This window comes from Silene latifolia, chromosome Y (genome assembly GCF_048544455.1).
Source record: "Silene latifolia isolate original U9 population chromosome Y, ASM4854445v1, whole genome shotgun sequence".
Lineage (NCBI taxonomy): Eukaryota > Viridiplantae > Streptophyta > Magnoliopsida > Caryophyllales > Caryophyllaceae > Silene > Silene latifolia.
Window position 1 is genome coordinate 7,699,587 of NC_133538.1, and position 19,765 is coordinate 7,719,351.

Sequence of the window (19,765 nt, forward strand, 5' to 3'; positions counted from 1 at the left end):
TGTTTTTAGACAGGCTACTTTCTTGGGTGCACTCAGCTGAGTACGTGAAGAACTCGGTTAAGTAGGGCGTACTCGGTCGAGTATGTCAGGTACTCGACCGAATACCCGGTCTGACGGGTTATATTTTCGCGGTTTTGAATAAAATGATTAGAGGAGTATAAATTTCGCTTAATCAGTTTCTAAAACATTTTTGCAAAACCTAAACTACGTTCATTACTCCCCTAATTATCTTCATCAATTCCAACGCCTAGATGATCGATTGTGAGTTCTCGCATCTCGTTTTCTGCGTTGATTACTTTGGTAAGTCTCTAGTGTTTCCTTAATCAGTTTATGGTTATTGTTAGGAGTTTATGCAAACACTAATTTGGGTTAGTTTGGGGGATAGAGAATGATTGATGTTGGTTGTGATTAGTATTTTTTGGTTATCATTGTTAGGTGACGATTTCGTAGAGGAGCAGTTCTAGCTTACGTGATTGTTTTCTTTTGGAATTTGCGAATAAGGTAGGGTTTCCCTACTCAGTCGTTTGTACGATTGTTGTTCAATGATGTGACGATTATATGATTTCCTATTGTGATAGTATTGTGGTGACTTGATATTATTGATATTGATTGTGGAGCCATTGTCGGGATATCGTCTTCACCGCCATGTTCTCCCCTTGTGGCTCCTCTCACAAGGGGGATGTGCATATTAATGATCTGGATGCGCTCGTTGCGGTGAGCGGGGCTTAGGTGGCAAGGCTGCGGTCTCCCACTGGCGGTGTAGGTATTTGTTGCGATGGGTAACCTGGCAGATCTAGGCTGCGGTTCAGATAATGTACTTGGAGGTTGGAGATGGTATTGTTACAGGATTGAATTAGATGGTGTATTGTTGTTGTGGTAGTCGTGTTTTATTGTGCAGTTGACTGACCCCTTTTCATTGTTGCAAAACCTGCGGTGATCCAGTGGGGGACGGTGAACAAATATCTAGCAGGTTTTCGTTGATTGAGCTTATCGCGGGATGGATGGGAGGATCGCCGAGTCTAGCTATCTTCCGCTGTTGTGTCAACATTACACGATCATTTTTTTTGGTGAAATGTGAATTACCATTAATAATCAGAACCTTTTTACATCATCATACACTACATTGGAACTTCACTACTAACAATTAATCAAGCCAAGTTGTTCTAACCAACTTTTACACTTAAGTTTTCCTTTACTAATTTCCATCTTTTGCATCCTCACTCTCAAAACATGTTTAATATCATCAGTCAATCGCTTTGGATGAGGTGTAAACAACTCAATTCGGCATTTGTTCCTGCTATCCCAAACTCGGTAAATCAGTCCACTTATAGCTGCCATAACAACCTGCTTTTTCAACAGAGAGCTACATCTCCAGTTAAGAGCCCAACTCTCAACATTACCGTGCCATTTAACCATCAATCAATCCTGCAGATACTGAACGCACTGTATGCTGTAGGGACACTCAAAGAAAAGATGAAAATGCGTCTCATTCTGTACTCCACACAAATAGCACACTCCAGCATTAACCACCCCAAATCTCAAAAGAAGGTCTTGAGTAAGCAATCTATGCTGTATGTAGATCCACGAGCTAAAGTTATGTTTAGGTAGGCTAACCCTATTCTACACAAAGGGTACCCATTCTTTCTTTTGATGAGCACCTAGTAACCAATGGTATGCACCCTGTACTGTGTAGCTGCCTTGCCAAGCTCCAGTCTGAACACCTGTTCTCAATTTCTCCTTTACCTTGCATACTTATCTCCATGTCTAGCTTGAGTTAATGGTAGATTGATACTGCCACCAATCCTGCTGTTTTATGTAAATAGTATGCACCCATTTCACCCACAAACTATCCTTCAACTGAGAAATCCACTAGGAGTATTTCCCAAATACTGCAATATTCAACAGATGACAATTAATGATGAGTAGTCCACCATTATCACAAGGAAGATAGCATGTCTCCCATGCTACAGAAGGAGCAAGCATGTACTCATCTAAGCCTGCCCATAAGTAATTCCTACAAATACTATCCACCTTATGAATAACTCCTTTAGGTAGCAGGAAAATACGAGCCCAGTAGCTGTGCATCTGAGTCAGAACTGATTTGACTAAAACAAGTCTACTAGCATAGCTAAGATGCTTGGTACCCCATCCTCTAATTTTGGCTACAATTTTATCCACCAATTTACTACATTCAGTAGTAGACAATCTTTTCTGAGAAATAAAGATACCAAGATATCTGAAAGGAAGAGTCCCTCTCTGAAATCCTGATATCCTGCTGATCTGAGCAGCAATGTCAGACCCCACCCCATTCAGATAAAGATCAGACTTGTCACTATTAAACTTCAATCTAGAAGCTTCAGAGAAAGTCAGAAATGCTCTCATCAAAATCTTAACAGAAGAGAAATCACCTTTGCAAAAAAGGAGTAAATCATCAGCAAATGCTAGGTGACTGAGCTTCATAGCCCTGCATAAAGGGTGGAACCTGAAGTCATGTCTGGTAGTAACCACATTGAGGATCCTAGTCAGGTATTCTAAGCATATGGTAAAGAGCAAGGGAGACATAGGATCCCCTTTCCTCAATCCTTGTTTCCCTTTAAAATACCCAAACTTGGACCCATTCAAGGATAAAGTAGACGATCATTTTTATTGGATTTATATTTTCAGTTTTGGATTTTTGGTATTGTAGTTTGTATTCGACTAAACTTTTATTCACTTTAATAAAATGTTCTTTTATGGTCTATTTGATATACTCTACCTCTGGAAACCGAAATAGTAGCACTTCCATTTGCTAAGGCAGGCCTTGGTAAGCCACTTTGGTAGATGGGGGTGTTACATAAATTGTCACCTATCTCTGGGGTGGCCTGTGTTGATCCATATGATATTTTCGATCATATGGGGAGCAGTTTGAGCACAGGTTGGTTTGGTGTCACGCGTGAGACGGGACGTGTAATACTACCCTTTTCTTGTCCTTGAGTACTCGGTCGAGTGGGCCATACTCGACCGAGTAAGTGTCTTGTAAGTTTTAGGCTGGCTACTGCCTTGGGTGTACTCGGCCGAGTTTAGGAGACACTCGTTTGAGTTGAGCGCACTCGGCCGAGTACTAGACCGAGTACGCACAACTCGACCTAGTGTCTCCTAAACTCGGCGGAGTACAACCAAGGCAGTAGCCTGCCTAAAACGTACAAGACACTTACTCGGTCGAGTATGGCCCTCTCAACCGAGTACTCAAGGACCTGAAAAGGGTAGTATTACAGTCTTCCCTTCTTAAAAACGAACTTCGTCCTAGAAGTTCATACTCATACTTGCATAACGCATACACTCACCAAAACACCACCCAATGTAACTCAAGACAACACTAACTATTACCAAAACACGAACAAAAGATGCATAAACAACCAAAAAACATGCTCAAAACCGACCTCAGTGTCTCAAAAACACACGCGATCATCTCCTACCGCCCATGAAAGAATAAGGTTACAACCCCGTCACCAAACATACCCGGTCAAAAAGGTGTGGATACCGCTCCTTCATGGCCTTTTCCAGTTCCCATGTAGCCTCTTCCACATTATGGTTAAACCATAACACTTTGAGACACTTTGAGTAATGTGGTTTCACCATTCCTAATCTTACGCACCTTGCGATCCAAAATCTCTTTTGGCATCTCCACATAAGTAAGTGTGGGATTTATCTGTATGCATCCCTTTAATTTTAAGGATTATAACGAATTATAATGACGAATGCAAGTAATAAAATGAATTACATAAACAAAAGGTAGAGAATTAAGGAATAACCTTCGGTCCTAGCAAAATCGGCCTAAGAACAATATCACAATGATATTCGCCTATCATTTGCACCCAAGATGATATAAGATATGCCCTTAACTTGTTGCTAGAATCGATCCCTCAATTTCTGTAAAATTGCTTAGGGTTTTCGTTTTTGTGTTTTTAGATGAGAGGCAAGAATAGGTTAGAATTAGGTTAGAAAATTACTCCCTCTCCTCCCTCTTAAACCGTGAAAGAGGAAGAGCAATAAGGTTATTTTTTTCTTCCTATTTTTGGCCCATATACCGAATTAATAAGGAGTATTATTTCCTTATTTTCGGTTTTGGCAACTACCGAAAATGAGGATAAAAATCCTTATTTTCGGTTATTCCAAAAATGTATAAAATGTGTTAAATATAAATTTTCATTAATATTATTCCGTTTTATTAATACGGGTCAATAATGACAATATCGTATAATTATCATTCGCTGATTAAATATAACCGATTACATTTAATTACGAATTAAAATATTAATTCGTCCAAGCTAACATTATATACATTAATTAAATATAACATATTATATTCAATTTTACGAATTTGACAGTTAATTCGTCTCAGGTAATATTATTTAATCGACATTAAATAATCGTCTCATCAACACATTGACTAACTGTTTAGTCATATAAGGCATCAATGTGATTACATTTCCATAACCACATCTCTCAAACACATCCTTTAGGTGTGACTTTTAGAGACCAGTTGATCACCGCCATCTGTATGATAATAACGTCAAACTTTCTAGCAAGCCAACCGTTATTAGGTAATCGTTAATCAACTGATAAAATACGAAGTATACCCTTGTGAACCTTTAAGAGATTTACAAATGTTATCACACTAATTTGTGGAGGACACAAGCTCCAACAAACTCCCACTTGTCCTCACAAGTGTATGTGCGATAACCGATTATCATATCCTAAAATTTCTCCAACTCAATGTAAAACAATTTGCAAAATCTGTATTCACAAAGGTCGTATTTTACAAGTGATATGTATCAAGAATGGTTTCCCCGACTAGAGTGTAACTTAATTGATAAACGAATCATCATTCGAGCATGGCCATGCATTTCAGTTACTACTCCTCGAGTGGCCCTGAGAAATTACTATACATGATAAAGATTGGATATTTTCCTCAACTCGAATCCTACAGATGTAAGCACAGTATGAAATGACCCAGAAAAAATCTACTTAGCCTCCAGTTACGGCAGACTGTGAGAAAGAAACCAAAGTCACCCAAAAACTACCTTAATCTCAAGAGATAGTCGATAGTCAAAAGAATCGACTCTAGGAACACAATGGATGTCCTATCCACGACCTGGCACTGAATGTTTTTAAACATTTAGGACTCCATTACGTTGTCACAAAAATTTGTCCTACGAGGTATCGTTATAATCTCGAATCTGTGATCGATCAGTCAACCGTTTGACTTATGGCTCGTTGAACCCACCATCAATCGACTGCACAATATAATAGCCAGAGTTATCAGCTCATTAAGGCGATTACGGACCAAACAAAATATAATGTAATTCAGTTCACTTTTTGGCGTTCAAAGTTGTCAATACAATCCACATGAAAAACAAAATATCATAAAAAACGATGAAGTTATAAATAGTATATGAAAAAAATAATGTATCAAATCCATAATCAACTACTACAACTCAGGAACACGTTTAATTCCCATGGAAATAACATGCCCTACATGCTTATCATAATTCAACGGTTTAGTGAGAGGATCCGCGATGTTATCATCCGTCGCAATCTTGTCAATCACTATCTCCTCTTGCTCCACGTAATAACGGATCAGGTGAGCCTTCCGATGTACATGTCTAGATTTGTTGCTAGACTTTGGCTCTTTAGCCTAGAATATGGAACCTCTATTGTCACAATAGATGGTGATCGGGTCATTCGAACTAGGAACTATCGTAAGTCCTTGTAAGAATTGACGCATCCATATCGCTTCCTTAGCTGCTTCCGAAGCGGCATAGTACTCAGATTCAGTGGTAGAATCTGCTACAACACTCTGTTTGGAACTCTTCCAGCTGACCGCAACACCATTAAGAGTGAAGACGAACCCGGACTGAGATTTTGAGCCATCTCGATCCGTTTGGAAGCTAGCATCTCACGAATCGATTGCGCATAGCTTAGTATCGCCTCCATAAGTCAATACCCTATCCTTAGTCCTCCGTAGGTACTTGAGGATATTTTTAGCAGCTATCCAGTGTGTTTCACCTGGAGTCTTTTGGTACCGACTCGTCATACTCAATGCATATGCCACGTCTGGACGTGTGCATATCATGGCATACATGATTGATCCTATTGCAGATGCATAAGGAACACGACTCATGCGCTCAATCCCTTCAGGCATCGTGGGTGACTGAGACTTGCTCAACTGCATCTCAGACGTCATTGGAAGGTTCCCCTTCTTGGAGTTAGTCATGCTGAAATTCTCAAGAATCTTATCCAAATAAGACTCCTGACTAAGTCATAACGTCCGTCGTGATCTATCTCGGTAGATACGGATTCCCAAAATGTGTTGTCCCTCACCCAGATCTTTCATCTGGAAATGGTTCTTCAACCATTCTTTAACCAAAGATAGGAGAGGAATGTCATTCCCAATCAGGAGTATGTCATCGACATACAATATCAAGAATACAATCTTGCTCCACTCGACTTGATATATAAGCATGGTTCCTCGACCGATCGAGTGAAACCATATTCTTTTATCACTTGGTCGAAACGATGATTCCAACTCCGAGAAGCTTGCTTAAGTCAATAAATGGAGCATTTAAGCTTGCATACTTTCTTAGGATGTTCAGGATCTATGAAACCTTCGGGTTACACCATGTACAACTCTTCCTCCAAATAACCGTTTAAGAAGGCGGTTTTCACATCCATTTGCCAAATTTCATAGTCATGAAATGCGGCAATCGCTAAGATTATCCGAATGGAACGTAACATGACTACAAGTGCAAAAATTTCATCATAATGCAATCCGTGCACTTGAGTGAAACCTTTTGCCACTAGTCGTGCCTTATAGGTATCTCGTTGCGCGTCTCTGAACGCTTTATTTTGTAAAGCCATTTGCACTGTAGAGGTTTTACCTTATTAGGTAAATCAACAAGATCCCATACGTCATTCTCATACATGGAGTCCATCTCGGATTGCATGGCTTCGAGCCATAGCTTTGAGTCGGAACATGCCATAGCACCTTTATAGGTAGCGGGTTCATTACTCTCTAGGAGTAAAACGTCATTCTCCTCGACCATACCAATTTATCTGTCCGGAGGATTAGAGACTCTACCCGACCTCCTAGGTTCCTCAGGAATATTAACCGTATCATCAGTTGGAGGAATAACTTCCTCCATCTGTTCCTTGGTTGTTGGTTCTGGAATCTCCGACAGCTCGAAGGTTCTATTACTTGTCTTGTTCTCTAGAAATTCTTTCTCTAAGAACGTCGCACTAGCCGCAACAAAAACTCGATGTTCGGTAGGCGAATAGAAGTAATGAACAAATGTTCCTTTTGGATAACCTATAAAGTATGTCTTGACCGATCGCGGGCCGAGCTTATCCTCGTGTCTCCACTTGACATAAGCCTCACAGCCCCAAACCTGAATAAAGGACAAGTTAGGGACTGTTACCTTCCACATTTCATATGGAGTCTTGTCAACAGATTTAGTCGGACTTCGGTTAAGTATAAGAGCAGCTGACAAAAGAGCAAAACCCTATAATGAATCAGGCACTACCGTGTGACTCATCATGGATCGAACCATATCAAGTAAGGTTCGATTTCTCCGTTCGGATACACCATTTAATTAAGGTGTTCCAGGTGGAGTTAACTGTAGAACGATTCAACAGTCTTTAAGGTGTTGATCAAACTCATTTGAAAGATATTCGCCACCCCGATCTGAACGGAGTGCTTTAACCTTTCTACCCAGTTGGTTTTTAACCCTGTTCTGGTATTCCTTGAATTTCTCAAAGGACTCACTTTTATGCTTCATTAAGTAGACATATCTGTATCTACTCAAATCGTTCGTGAAAGTGATAAAATATATATAGCCATCTCTAGCGGTAATTGACATAGGTCCACAAACATCAGTATGTATGAGTCCTAATAGGTCACTAGCGCGCATTCCAACACCTTTGAAGGAAATTCGAGTCATTTTGCCAATGAGACATGATTCACACGTGCCATATGTAGAAAAATCGAATGCGGGAATAGTCCCATTATCGACGAGTTTCTTTACACGTTTCTCATTTATGTGTCCCATTCGACAATGCCATAGATAGGTTTGATCTTTGTCACCAACCTTTAATTTCTTATTATTCACGTGTAATACTTCCGTAGTTTGATCTAAGATATAAATTTCATTCATGGAAACTGCTTTGCCATAAATCATTTCATTTAAAGAGAAAATACAGCTATTATCCTTTATTAAAAATGAAAATCCGTCTTTATCAAGTACGGAAACTGAAATAATGTTCTTAGACAAACTGGGTACATAGTAACAGTTATTTAAAAATAAATCAAAACCACTAGGGAGTTGGATTACATATGTTCCCTTCGAGACAGCAGCAATTCTAGCTCCATTCCCGACTCCCAGGTTCACATCACCCTTTCCGAGAAGTGTGATGTTTCTTAGGCCCTGCAAATGATTACATAGACGAGAACCACAACCAGTATCAAGTACCCAAGTTCCAAAACTTACATGGTTAATCTCAATCATATGAATATAAGATGACATACCAACAGGAACGACGCGGCCAGCTTTAATGTCCTCACGGTACATGGGACAGTTCCTCCTCCAATATCCAGTCTTGTGACAATGGTGACACTCAATGTCACCGCCCTTGCTCTTTGCCTTGCCCTGTGAGCCACTAGTCTCACCAGGCTCACTCTTACCATTTCCTGGCCTCTTGAATTTTGGCTTACCTACAGCTAGGTTGCCTGGAGCTTTGCCCTTACCTTTACCCTTGTCGGAAATCGTGAGAACATCCTGCTTCATGCTCCCACTCAATTTCATATCCGTCTCGGTCTGTACGAGAAGGGAGTGTAGCTCATGAGGACTCTTTTTCAAGTCATTCATGTAGTAGTTCGCCCTGAAAAGGGCAAAACCATCGTGAAGAGAATGAAGCATACGGTCAATGACTATGCTCTCACTGATTTTACAATCAAGTGCCTCCAATTTCTCGACATTCTCAATCATGTTAAGAATGTGTGGGCTAACCGGTTGGCCCTTTTGGAGTTTCGCATCAAAGAAGCGACAGGTATGCTCATAAGTAACGATTCTCGGTGCTTTTGAGAACTCGTTACTGAGCGTGGTGAAAATCTTGTTCGCATCTTGGGCAATGAAGCGTCTCTGCAAATTGGTTTCCATTGCAAAGATGAGTACGTTCTTTATCGCACCCGCTTCCATGACGAAATCACTATAAGCAAGTGACTCGTTAACTCCCGCATTGGGGCCTGGGTTTACCGGTATTGGCTCGATTAAGTACTTCACTTACACGTCGGAATGGCAAGCATTCCATAGTGCGCCTTCCATCCGCAAAGTTGGACCCATCATTCTTCGATCGCGTGTCTTGATTCATGTTGTCCATAAAAACTTTCAGCCAAGACTCGCGTCCAAGTGTGGCACTTGGCATTGGGATTTCGTTATTTCCACCATTTGTTGTAACAAAGAATATAAACGTGTTCTACATCGCGAAAAGAAGAATAAATAATAAGCTTGTGCATCGATTTTAATTTAAGTCTAATGCAATACTGTTATAACGCGAAGACTCATGCATTTATACAATTGACCTTCCTCAAGAATTATATAAATGATCCCAAGACTCAATTATCTGTAAATTGATAAGTCAACCTTTTGGCTAATTCTATTGTTAGAATTCTTGGTCGATAAATTTCTGTAAATTCTATCTTTAGTCCATCATAATCACGAGAAACTCTTCGGGCTATAATGTTGAGATAAACTAAGTCAACGCAAACAACTTACCCAACGTAGAAGGGGTCATATTATGCCTACCGACGAAGAAGGGATTCATAGTTGTTTGCCCTTATAAAGACTAATCTCAATTTCCGTTTTAGAGGAAGATCCCATCAACTTTATTTTAATTCAGTTTAAGTGAACTAATATCTAGCATGCGTGAATGAATAAACTAAGGTGATGGCTTAATAAACATGTGACATCTGTATGTCTATGAAAACTAACATACAACCTATATGTGTTAATTTTCATGCATTTTAGTAGGTGGTTTGGTTTTAGGCGGAATATGATGCATTAACTAGCATGTGAATGAAAAACAACAAGAACGGTAAAACATAAAACAAAATAAAGTCATAGTGTGGCCTATCCTATCAAAATGAACATTAAATACAACTTTGGAATCCATCCAAGGACCCGAGAAGCTTGTCTTGATGTTCCATCTTGATCCATGTAGCGGGAGTGAGCTCCAATCTCCATCTTTAGTCTTCTCAAAAATTACAATTTAAAAATTACATAATAAACCTATTTACATTCTAATTTCAAAACCGTAATAAATAAAGAAAACCAAAACGGAGATACGAGATCTCAAATTACATTAAAAATTATGTTCCCATCATTACGAAAACATAATTTGACTAAGGCCACACTAGGTATTACAAATTACAACCAATTGCAAAAATACGTAAATAAAACCATTCAACGATTCATTCAACTAAAATAAAATGCATCAACTAAAAAAAATTAAACATACAAGACATAATTCTTTAATTATGTAGATTAATTTTATCCAAACCACCTATTTAATTGATCAAATTAAATGACAATTCCTCAATTAATCACATTAAATTTAATCTTAATTCACATTAAACTTGTAATATGAATTTAATCCACTCATTATTTTAAACCTCTTTAAAATAATTAGGTATCTATGAATTATGAACCGCTTCACAATAATTTATCATACATTGTAAATTTAATGTATAATCATTCTAGGCCAAAACAAAACAAAAAAACGAAAACAACCTTTTTTTTTTTGGTCTTGGCATTCCAAAAAAAAACAGATAATTTTTTTTTTATATTCCAGCTGCTCTCGGCATAACAGCAAAACAGAAACCCGAAAAAAAAATTTCTTTGCTGCTCACTTTTTCCAATGAGCAATAAAAACAATAATGTTTTTTTTTTTGCTCACGATGAACAATGAATAGAACAAAATTTTTTTTTCTCTCTCGGCTGATAAAAAACGAAAACAACCCTAAATTGCAAAAACATGATATTGATGAACAAAAATCGTTTATTGTTGCTATTAACAAGATTGGCATATTCATCTTATAATTTAAACATGTAAATTTATGAAACATGATTCTAAACAACAATTTAGAACCATTTATACCAAAATCATTATAGCAAAAAATAATTTATCATCAACAATTAGACGATTTCCATTTACATTATGATTTAATCCTCATTAAACCTAACATCTACAAATTTATCATATGATTATTTTAACTGATTAAAACAACAATATGAAAAATCAAAATGGAAATATATCATCAAACAAAAAGAAAAAAAAAACGGATGAAAATTTTTTTTCCTCGGCAAAAAAACAGCCGAACCTTTTTTTTTTCTTTTTTCGAAACCCTAAAATTGTTTGTATCCAATTTTATGAAAATCATCAAAATAAAATTCGTGGCCTTGGCTCTGATACCACTTGTGGGATTTATCTGTATGCATCCCTTTAATTTTAAGGATGATAACGAATTATAATGACGAATGCGAGTCATAAAATGAATTACATAAACAAAAGGTAGAGAATTAAGGAATAACCTTTGGTCCTAGCAAAATCGGCCTAAGAACAATATCGCAATGATATTCGCCTATCAGTTGCACCCAAGATGATATAAGATATGCCCTTAACTTGTTGCTAGAATCGATCCCTCAATCTCTGTAAAATTGCTTAGGGTTTTTCGTTTTTGTGTTTTTAGATGAGAGGCAAGAATAGGTTAGAATTAGGTTAGAAAATTACTCCCTCTCCTCCCTCTTAAACCGTGAAAGAGGAAGAGCAATAGGGTTATTTTTTTCTTCCTATTTTCGGCCCATATACCGAATTAATAAGGAGTATTATTTCCTTATTTTCGGTTTTGGCAACTACCGAAAATGAGGATAAAAATCCTTATTTTCGGTTATTCCAAAAATGTATAAAATGTGTTAAATATAAATTTTCATTAATATTATTCCATTTTATTAATACGGGTCAATAATGACAATATCGTATAATTATCATTCGCTGATTAAATATAACCGATTACATTTAATTACGAATTAAAATATTAATTCGTCCAAGCTAACATTATATACATTAATTTTAATATAACATATTATATTCAATTTTACGAATTTGACAGTTAATTCGTCTCCGCTAATATTATTTAGTCGGCATTAAATAATCGTCTCATCAACACATTGGCTAACTGTTTAGTCATATAAGGCATCAATGTGATTACATTTCCATAACCACATCTCTCAAACACATCCTTTAGGTGTGACTTTTAGGGACCAGTTGATCACCCCCATCTGTATGATAATAACGTCAAACTTTCTAGCAAGCCAACCGTTATTAGTTAATCGTTAATCAACTGATAAAATACGAAGTATACCCTTGTGAACCTTTAAGAGATTTACAAATGTTATCACACTAATTTGTGGACGACACAAGCTCCAACAGTAAGTGCTTCATTCAGCTCAATATTCTCAACGTCCAATACATGGGATGGGTCATTCACATACTTTCGGAGTTGTGACACATGAAACACGTTATGCACTCGATCAAGAGCTGATGGCAAAGCTAGTCGATAAGCCACTTCACCTATCCGATCCAAAATCTCATAAGACCCTATGAACTTCTGGCTCAGCTTCCCTCTCTTGTCAAACCTCATAATGCCACGCATAGGTGACACTTTCAAAAGAACTTTGTCACCCACTTGGAATTCAATATCCATGCGATGCAGATCTGCATAGCTCTTTTGCCGATCTTGGGTCGCCTTCATCTTTTGTCGAATCAAATGTACTTGCTCAATCATATCTTGTACCATTTGCGGTCCCAAAACCACAGCTTTTGCGCTATCATCCCAACACACTGGACTTCTGCACTTCCTCCAATAGAGTGCCTTAAACGGTGTCATTCCAATATTCGTGTGATAGCTGTTGTTATATGAAAACTCGATCAAATCAAGTCGATCTTCCCAACTTCCACCAAACTCCATCACACAAGCTCGTAACATACCTTCTAAGGTCTTGATGGTCCTCTCAGTTTGATCATCTATTGCAGGATGGAATGTTGTGCTCATCTTTAAAGTAGTTCCAATCAGCTCCAGCAATTCTTGCCAAAGCCGCAATATAAACCCCAAATCCCTATCTGACACAATATCCTTTGGTACCCCAGTAGTCTTACCACATGCTTCCTGTATCCATTAGCCAGCTGAATCTTACTCCAAGTATCTTTCATCAGAATAAATGAGCTGACTTTGTCAGACAATCGACAATCACCCAAATCATGTTATTACCCTACCGAGTCCTCGGTAAACCAACAATAAAGTCCATAGATATCGACTCCCACTTTCACTCAGGTACTTCAAGTGACTGAATCTTACCTTGCGGTCTCCGATGCTCCCCCTTGGCTCTCTGGCAAGTCAAACATCTAGCCACGAACTCAGCTACCTCTTTCTTCATTCCGGGCCACCATAAAGTTTTCTTTAAGTCCTTATAGAGCTTGTCGCCTCCCGGATGCACTGAGTAAGGTGTGCAATGAGCCTCAGTCATAATCACTTTCTTCAACTCGGCATCATTTGGTACACACCACCTCCCATCAAACCAAACACTCCCATATGCATGGATACAAAACCTCGAAGTAGTGCCCTTCTCCGCCCATGCCTTGCACCCTTGAATCTTAGGATCAAGCACTTGTTTCCTCATAATGGCATCATATAGCGCAGGTTCTACCGTCAAATCAGCGATGGCATGCGAATCCCCATCTTTGTCATTTCATCTTTTAAATTCATCAATGACAAGGCAGTGCATAGTGAATGCACACTCTTCCTACTCAAAGCATCAACAACAACATTAGCTTTCCCCCCATGGTAGATAATCTCCATATCGTAGTCACCAATCAGCTCCATCCATCTCCTCTGATGCATATTTAGCTCCTTTTGAGTCTAGATGTACTTCAAAGTCTTATGATCTGAAAACACTTTAAAGATTGCCCCATATAAATAATGCCTCCAAATGTTCAGAGCAAATACAACTACACCCAACTCTAAGTCAAGAGTAGGATAGTTTTTTTCATAAGACTTCAATTGCCTCGAAGTATAGGCAATGACTTTCCCATTCTACATCAAAACACACCCCAAACCATTCTTCGAAGCATCAGTATACACCTCGAAATTCTCACTCCCATCTGGCAAAGCTAATACAGGAGTTGTAGTCAAACGTTCCTTTAAGGTTTGGAACACCATCTCACAACTCTCATCCTAGTGAAATCTGGTCTTCTTCTTCATCAATGCCATCATCGGCCTAACAATCTTGGAAAAATCCTTCACGAACCGTCTATAATACCCAGCCAAACCCAAGAAACTCCGAATCTCGACCACATTTTTTGATGCTTCCCAGTTTGACACCGCTTCAATCTTACTCGGATCCACAACTATGCCATCTTTAGAAATTACGTGACCCAAAAAGGCCACCTTCTCTAACCAGAATTCACACTTGGACAGTTTGGCATAAGGCTTATTTTCTCTTAAAGTTTTCAACACAATCCTCAAATATTCTGCGTGCTCCTCCTTAGTCTTGGAATAGACTAAGATATCGTCGATTGAAAAGTCTATCGATCCGAAATACACAAGAGGGGGGGGGGGGGTGAATTGATGATTAAAAAAAACTTTAGCCAACTTTTTCGATTGTAAGAATATAATTAATTATTTAAAGTTTATTGATTAAACTTTAACTAATCAACTAATTAACGAATTAAAACAAAGCAAAAGGAAAACGAAAGAGAAAAAAAGACACACGGATTTTTGAAGTGGTTCAGTTTCACAAATCGAAACCTACGTCCACTATTCTCGATTAATAAATTTAGTACCTTTCTACGGATTACAAATTTACTAACCCAACTCGTACAACTAAACCTAGTTGTAACTCAAGTGAGTATCGTTAAATACTCGAGTGACTAACTTATGCTAATAAGAAAGCACTAATGATTCTTCTAAAAGTTCACGTTAATGAACGAGTAAGAAATCAATTAGGCACTATTATCTTATAACAATAACGAAAGAATGAATGCACAAGTATATAAGACACACGACCTTTTCAAAATAAAAAAACGGTTTTTGCTTGTAAAACACAGTTTTTGCTTTTAAAATAAAATCAAAATTATGCTCAAAGATCTTACTTTCAAATGTAGCAAAGAGTAGAGTATTTATAGCAAAAGAGGAAGCATGGCACTCGGTTTCTTCGAAACCCTAGTGGCCGGAATAATAGATATGTAAATAAATCATATCTTGTTATTTCTTTCCTTAAAATCTTAGGAGATAATAGAGAATAACTAAAAGATAATTTTATAAATTATTCTCCTATTATCTTTTCCTTAAATCTTAAGATACGATAAGATTTTCATAACAAAAATATCCTTATCATATATAACCATATCAAGCTAAATATAAAAGATATGTTAAGATAATTCTAGAGAATAAGATCTTAACAATGATCAACTTATATTGCTAAGTTCACATGAGAGCAACACGACTCATGGGCTTTGATTTTCGTGAAAACCCTAGCTTGATATTAGGTTAGATTTAGGGTTAAATAGTATGTAATATTAGAAACCCTAATTAGTAATATGACTCAACTCATAAGTTGATTCAACATAATTACTAATTATAAGCTTAAAATAAAACCACACTTAATATGAATATGGGCTTCCTTGTTAAATAAATACTTTTTGTTAAAACATTTAAAAGAGGCAAAAACATTTTTCGAAAACAATTTGAAAACATTTTAGTCGTGTATTATGTAAACTTGACATCTCAATGTTATAGTAGAAGAGCTATAACATTGAGCTCTTATATAAGCAATGTTATAGCTGTGAAGCTATAACTTTACCAATTTAAGAAGTTGTAACACCCCCATACTCCAAGTGCCTTACCAGGACCACTCAGGTATGGAGACATCACCATCTCGGTTGCCCGAGGTATGATAATCAAATAGACAAAATAGAAACAACATTTATTATAAGTGCTTTAATGAAAAGTTACAATCCTCAAACCAATCTGAAAGTACAAAGACATTATTCCAACTAATCTGTTCTCAAATGAAATGTAAATAAAGACTAAACTACGAAAATGAAGACTCTATCGTCATGTCGTGGCCATCCCCGCTATCCAAGACCATCTCTATACCGCTCAATATCTCGCTCACCATCCCGAATGGATCACCGCAGGTTTTACAAAACAACACCGGGTCGGTACTAATCACACAACCAAAATAGATAATAACAATAAGGCAAACAGACAAAATTAATCACACACATACACACAACACCAACTCCCATCATCATCTCAACACCGACCCCCACCGGACCCGCCACGCGATGGGGGGGACCGCACCGTTCCCACCTAAGCCCCGCTCATCGTACGAGCGATAACCCTGTATCATTAATGTGCACATCCCCTTCCGTGGCGGGTTCCACGAAGGGCGAAACTAGGGCGTGAGATCACTCCCGCAAGTGACCCCACTCAGCCGAGAACGCATCTCGAGAACCATCACAACCAATCGCAATCACAAACACAATCACAATCACAATCAAACAGACTAACTACAAGACATCACCAATATCCCATTATGGGACTAATACCGAGTAGGAAATCCTACCCGGAAAGCAAATACGCAGACGATCTAAACAATTTGTCTCAAAACGGCTCCTCTACGAATTCTCCTCCTATCATACATAACACATAAAGACTACTATTCAATTCCTACTCATAAAATCCCCAAACCCTAAATTAGGGTTTGACCAAAACTAGCAAAACATTATAAAAATTATGCTAGAAGCTTACCCTCGACGCAAGGAATCCAACAACACGAAAAACAACGAGAATCGACCGTCGAACTCCGGAATCGTTAAGGATGCGATTAGGAAGAAGAACTGCGGCTTTCTCTCTTAAACAGGTTTTAGGTTTTGGTAAAAGTGTTTTAAAACAAAGACGAATTGGTTTAAATACCCTAATCGCATAATTAACAAAACCCGCGAAAACTCACCCGAAAACCGGCGCCGATCGATCAGTACCCAAGGTACTCGATCGAGTACCCCCTACTCGATCGAGTGCCCGAGCTACTCGATCGAGTGCCCAACAGTCGAAACTATTTTGCTGCGACACTTACCCTTACTCGACAGAGTAAGGGCTACTCTATAGAGTACCCCTAAGACTATAAATACGGAGTATTACAGTCTTCCCTCCTTAAAAGGAACTTCGTCCCCGAAGTTCAAACCACTACTAAACAAAGGTACTCCCATAAGCCTCCCGACTCGAAGGTCAAACGAAACACGACGTAAAGCATGACACTAACCCAACTTATCCCGACAACATACCGGCACAACATGAGAAAGAAGGGTGTAAAAGCTCTTAAAAACTCTCGCGATCCTCTCCTACCCCCCTAAAAGAAACAAGGTTACGTCCTCGTAACCATACATACCTGATCAAAGAGAAAAGGGTAACGCTCTTTCATGATATCTTCTGCCTCCCATGTAGCTTCCTCAGTCTCGTGGTTAGACCAAAGGATCTTAAGCAACACTGTCTCGCCACTCCTGGTCTTCCTAACCTTCCGGTCTAGGATCTTCTTAGGCACCTCAAGGTATGATAAGGACTCATCCAGCTCTAAGCTCTCTCCTCTAACACATGTGACGGGTCGCTCACATACTTCCCGCAAAACGATACATGAAACACATTGTGCACTCTCTCCAATGCACTGTAACGCCAAACGATAAGCAACTTCCCCGACTCGCTCTAAGATCTCATAAGGCCCTATAAACTTCTGACTTAACTTGCCTTTCTTCCCAAATCTCATAACTCCACGCATCGGAGATACCTTCAGAAGAACCTTGTCCCCAACCTGAAACTCTATGTCCCGACGATGTAGATCTGCATAACTCTTCTCGTCGATCCCGGGTCGCTCTCATCCGTTCTCTGATCATCTTAATCTGTTCTACCATCTCATGTACCATCTCTGGTCCTAAAACCACTTTGCCTCGACTATCTATCGTCCCAACAGATCGGACTCCTACATCTCCTCCCATACAAAGCCTCAAACGGTGCCATACCTATGTCTTTGGTGTGATAGTCATTGTTGTTGTACGAAAACTCTATCAAATCCAACCTCTGCTCCCAGCTACCACCAAAATCCATCACACAAGCTCGCAACATATCCTCAAGGGTCTTGATTGTTCTCTCTGTCTCGCCCATCTCTGTCGCAGGATGAAATGCTGTACTCATCTTCAAAGCTGTTCCCAACGATTCCTGCAACTCCTTCCAAAACCTTGATATAAACCTCGCATCTCTGTCAGACACTATGTCCTTAGGGACTCCATGTAACTTAAGCACGTTCTTTCGATAGGCCATAGCCAATTGTGCCTTAGTCCATGTATCTTTCATTGGAACAAAGTGAGCTGACTTGGTCAAACGATCCACTATCACCCAAATCATATTGTTACCTTGTTGACTCCTCGGCAAACCCACAATGAAATCCATGGAAATGGATTCCCACTTCCACTCAGGCACCTCCAAAGACTGAATCTTACCTTGTGGTCTTCTCTGTTCCCCTTTAACTCTCTGGCATGTCAAACAACGGGACACAAACTCAGCTGTCTCTTTCTTCATCCCAGGCCACCAAAACGTGTTCTTCAAGTCCTTATATAGCTTGTCTCCACCGGATGAATCTGAATATGGTGTGCAATGAGCCTCTGTCATGATTGTCTTTTTCAACTCCTCATCATTAGGCACACACCACCTACCATCAAACCTCAAACTACCATCTGTATGAATGGAAAACCGGACACTTTGTCCCTTTCTCTACTCCACTCTCCACTCAACTATCTTAGGATCCAAAGCCCGCTTATCCCGAATGTCATCATAAAACTCCATATGTCTTTGTCATATCACCCATAGCATCTCCTTTCTCGCATCATATGAATCCCAAAACTCGCTACCTCCTCCTCACCTCATCAAAGATAGAGCTGTACATAAGGAATGCACACTCTTTCTACTTAAAGCATCAACAACAACATTGGCCTTCCCTTCATGGTAGATGATTTCCATGTCATAATCGCCAATCAACTCCATCCACCTCCTCTGTCTCATGTTCAACTCCTTCTGCGTGAAGATGTACTTGAGACTCTTGTGATCCGAAAATACCTTAAAGATTGCTCCATAAAGGTAATGCCTCCAAATCTTGAGAGCAAACACCACTGCACCCAACTCCAGGTCATGAGTAGGGTAATTCTCTTCATAAGGCTTCAACTGCCTAGAAGCATAGGCAATTACTTTACTATTCTGCATCAACACACATCCCAACCCATTCTTCGAAGCGTCCGTATAAACCTCGAAATTCTCGCTCCCTTCAGTAATGCTAGGACGAGCCGTGGTCAAACGCTCCTTTAAGGTTTGGAACGCCTTTTCACAACTCTCATCCCAACGAAACCTGTTCTCTTTCCTCATCAATGCCGTCATCGGTCTAGCTATCTTGGAGAAATCTTTCACGAACCGTCTGTAGTATCCAAATAAACCCAAGAAACTCCTAACCTCGCGACATTCTTCTGCTTCCCACTTTGTCACACTTCAATCTTTGCGGATCCACACTACTCCATCTTTAGAGATTACATGCCCCAGAAAAGCAACTTCCTCTAACCAGAACTCGCACTTGGA

At 39.0% G+C, this 19,765-nt stretch overlaps 1 protein-coding gene across 1 annotated transcript; it reads right to left on the bottom strand.

Moving 5' to 3' along the window:
- Positions 1-1,869: 1,869 nt before the first annotated feature.
- Positions 1,870-12,979, bottom strand: LOC141627544 (uncharacterized). The gene is made up of 2 exons (XM_074440783.1): positions 12,729-12,979; positions 1,870-2,464 (listed from the first exon to the last, which is right to left on the bottom strand). Exons 1-2 carry the CDS (start codon positions 12,977-12,979, stop codon positions 1,870-1,872), a joined length of 846 nt encoding a protein of 281 aa, XP_074296884.1.
- Positions 12,980-19,765: the final 6,786 nt, after the last annotated feature.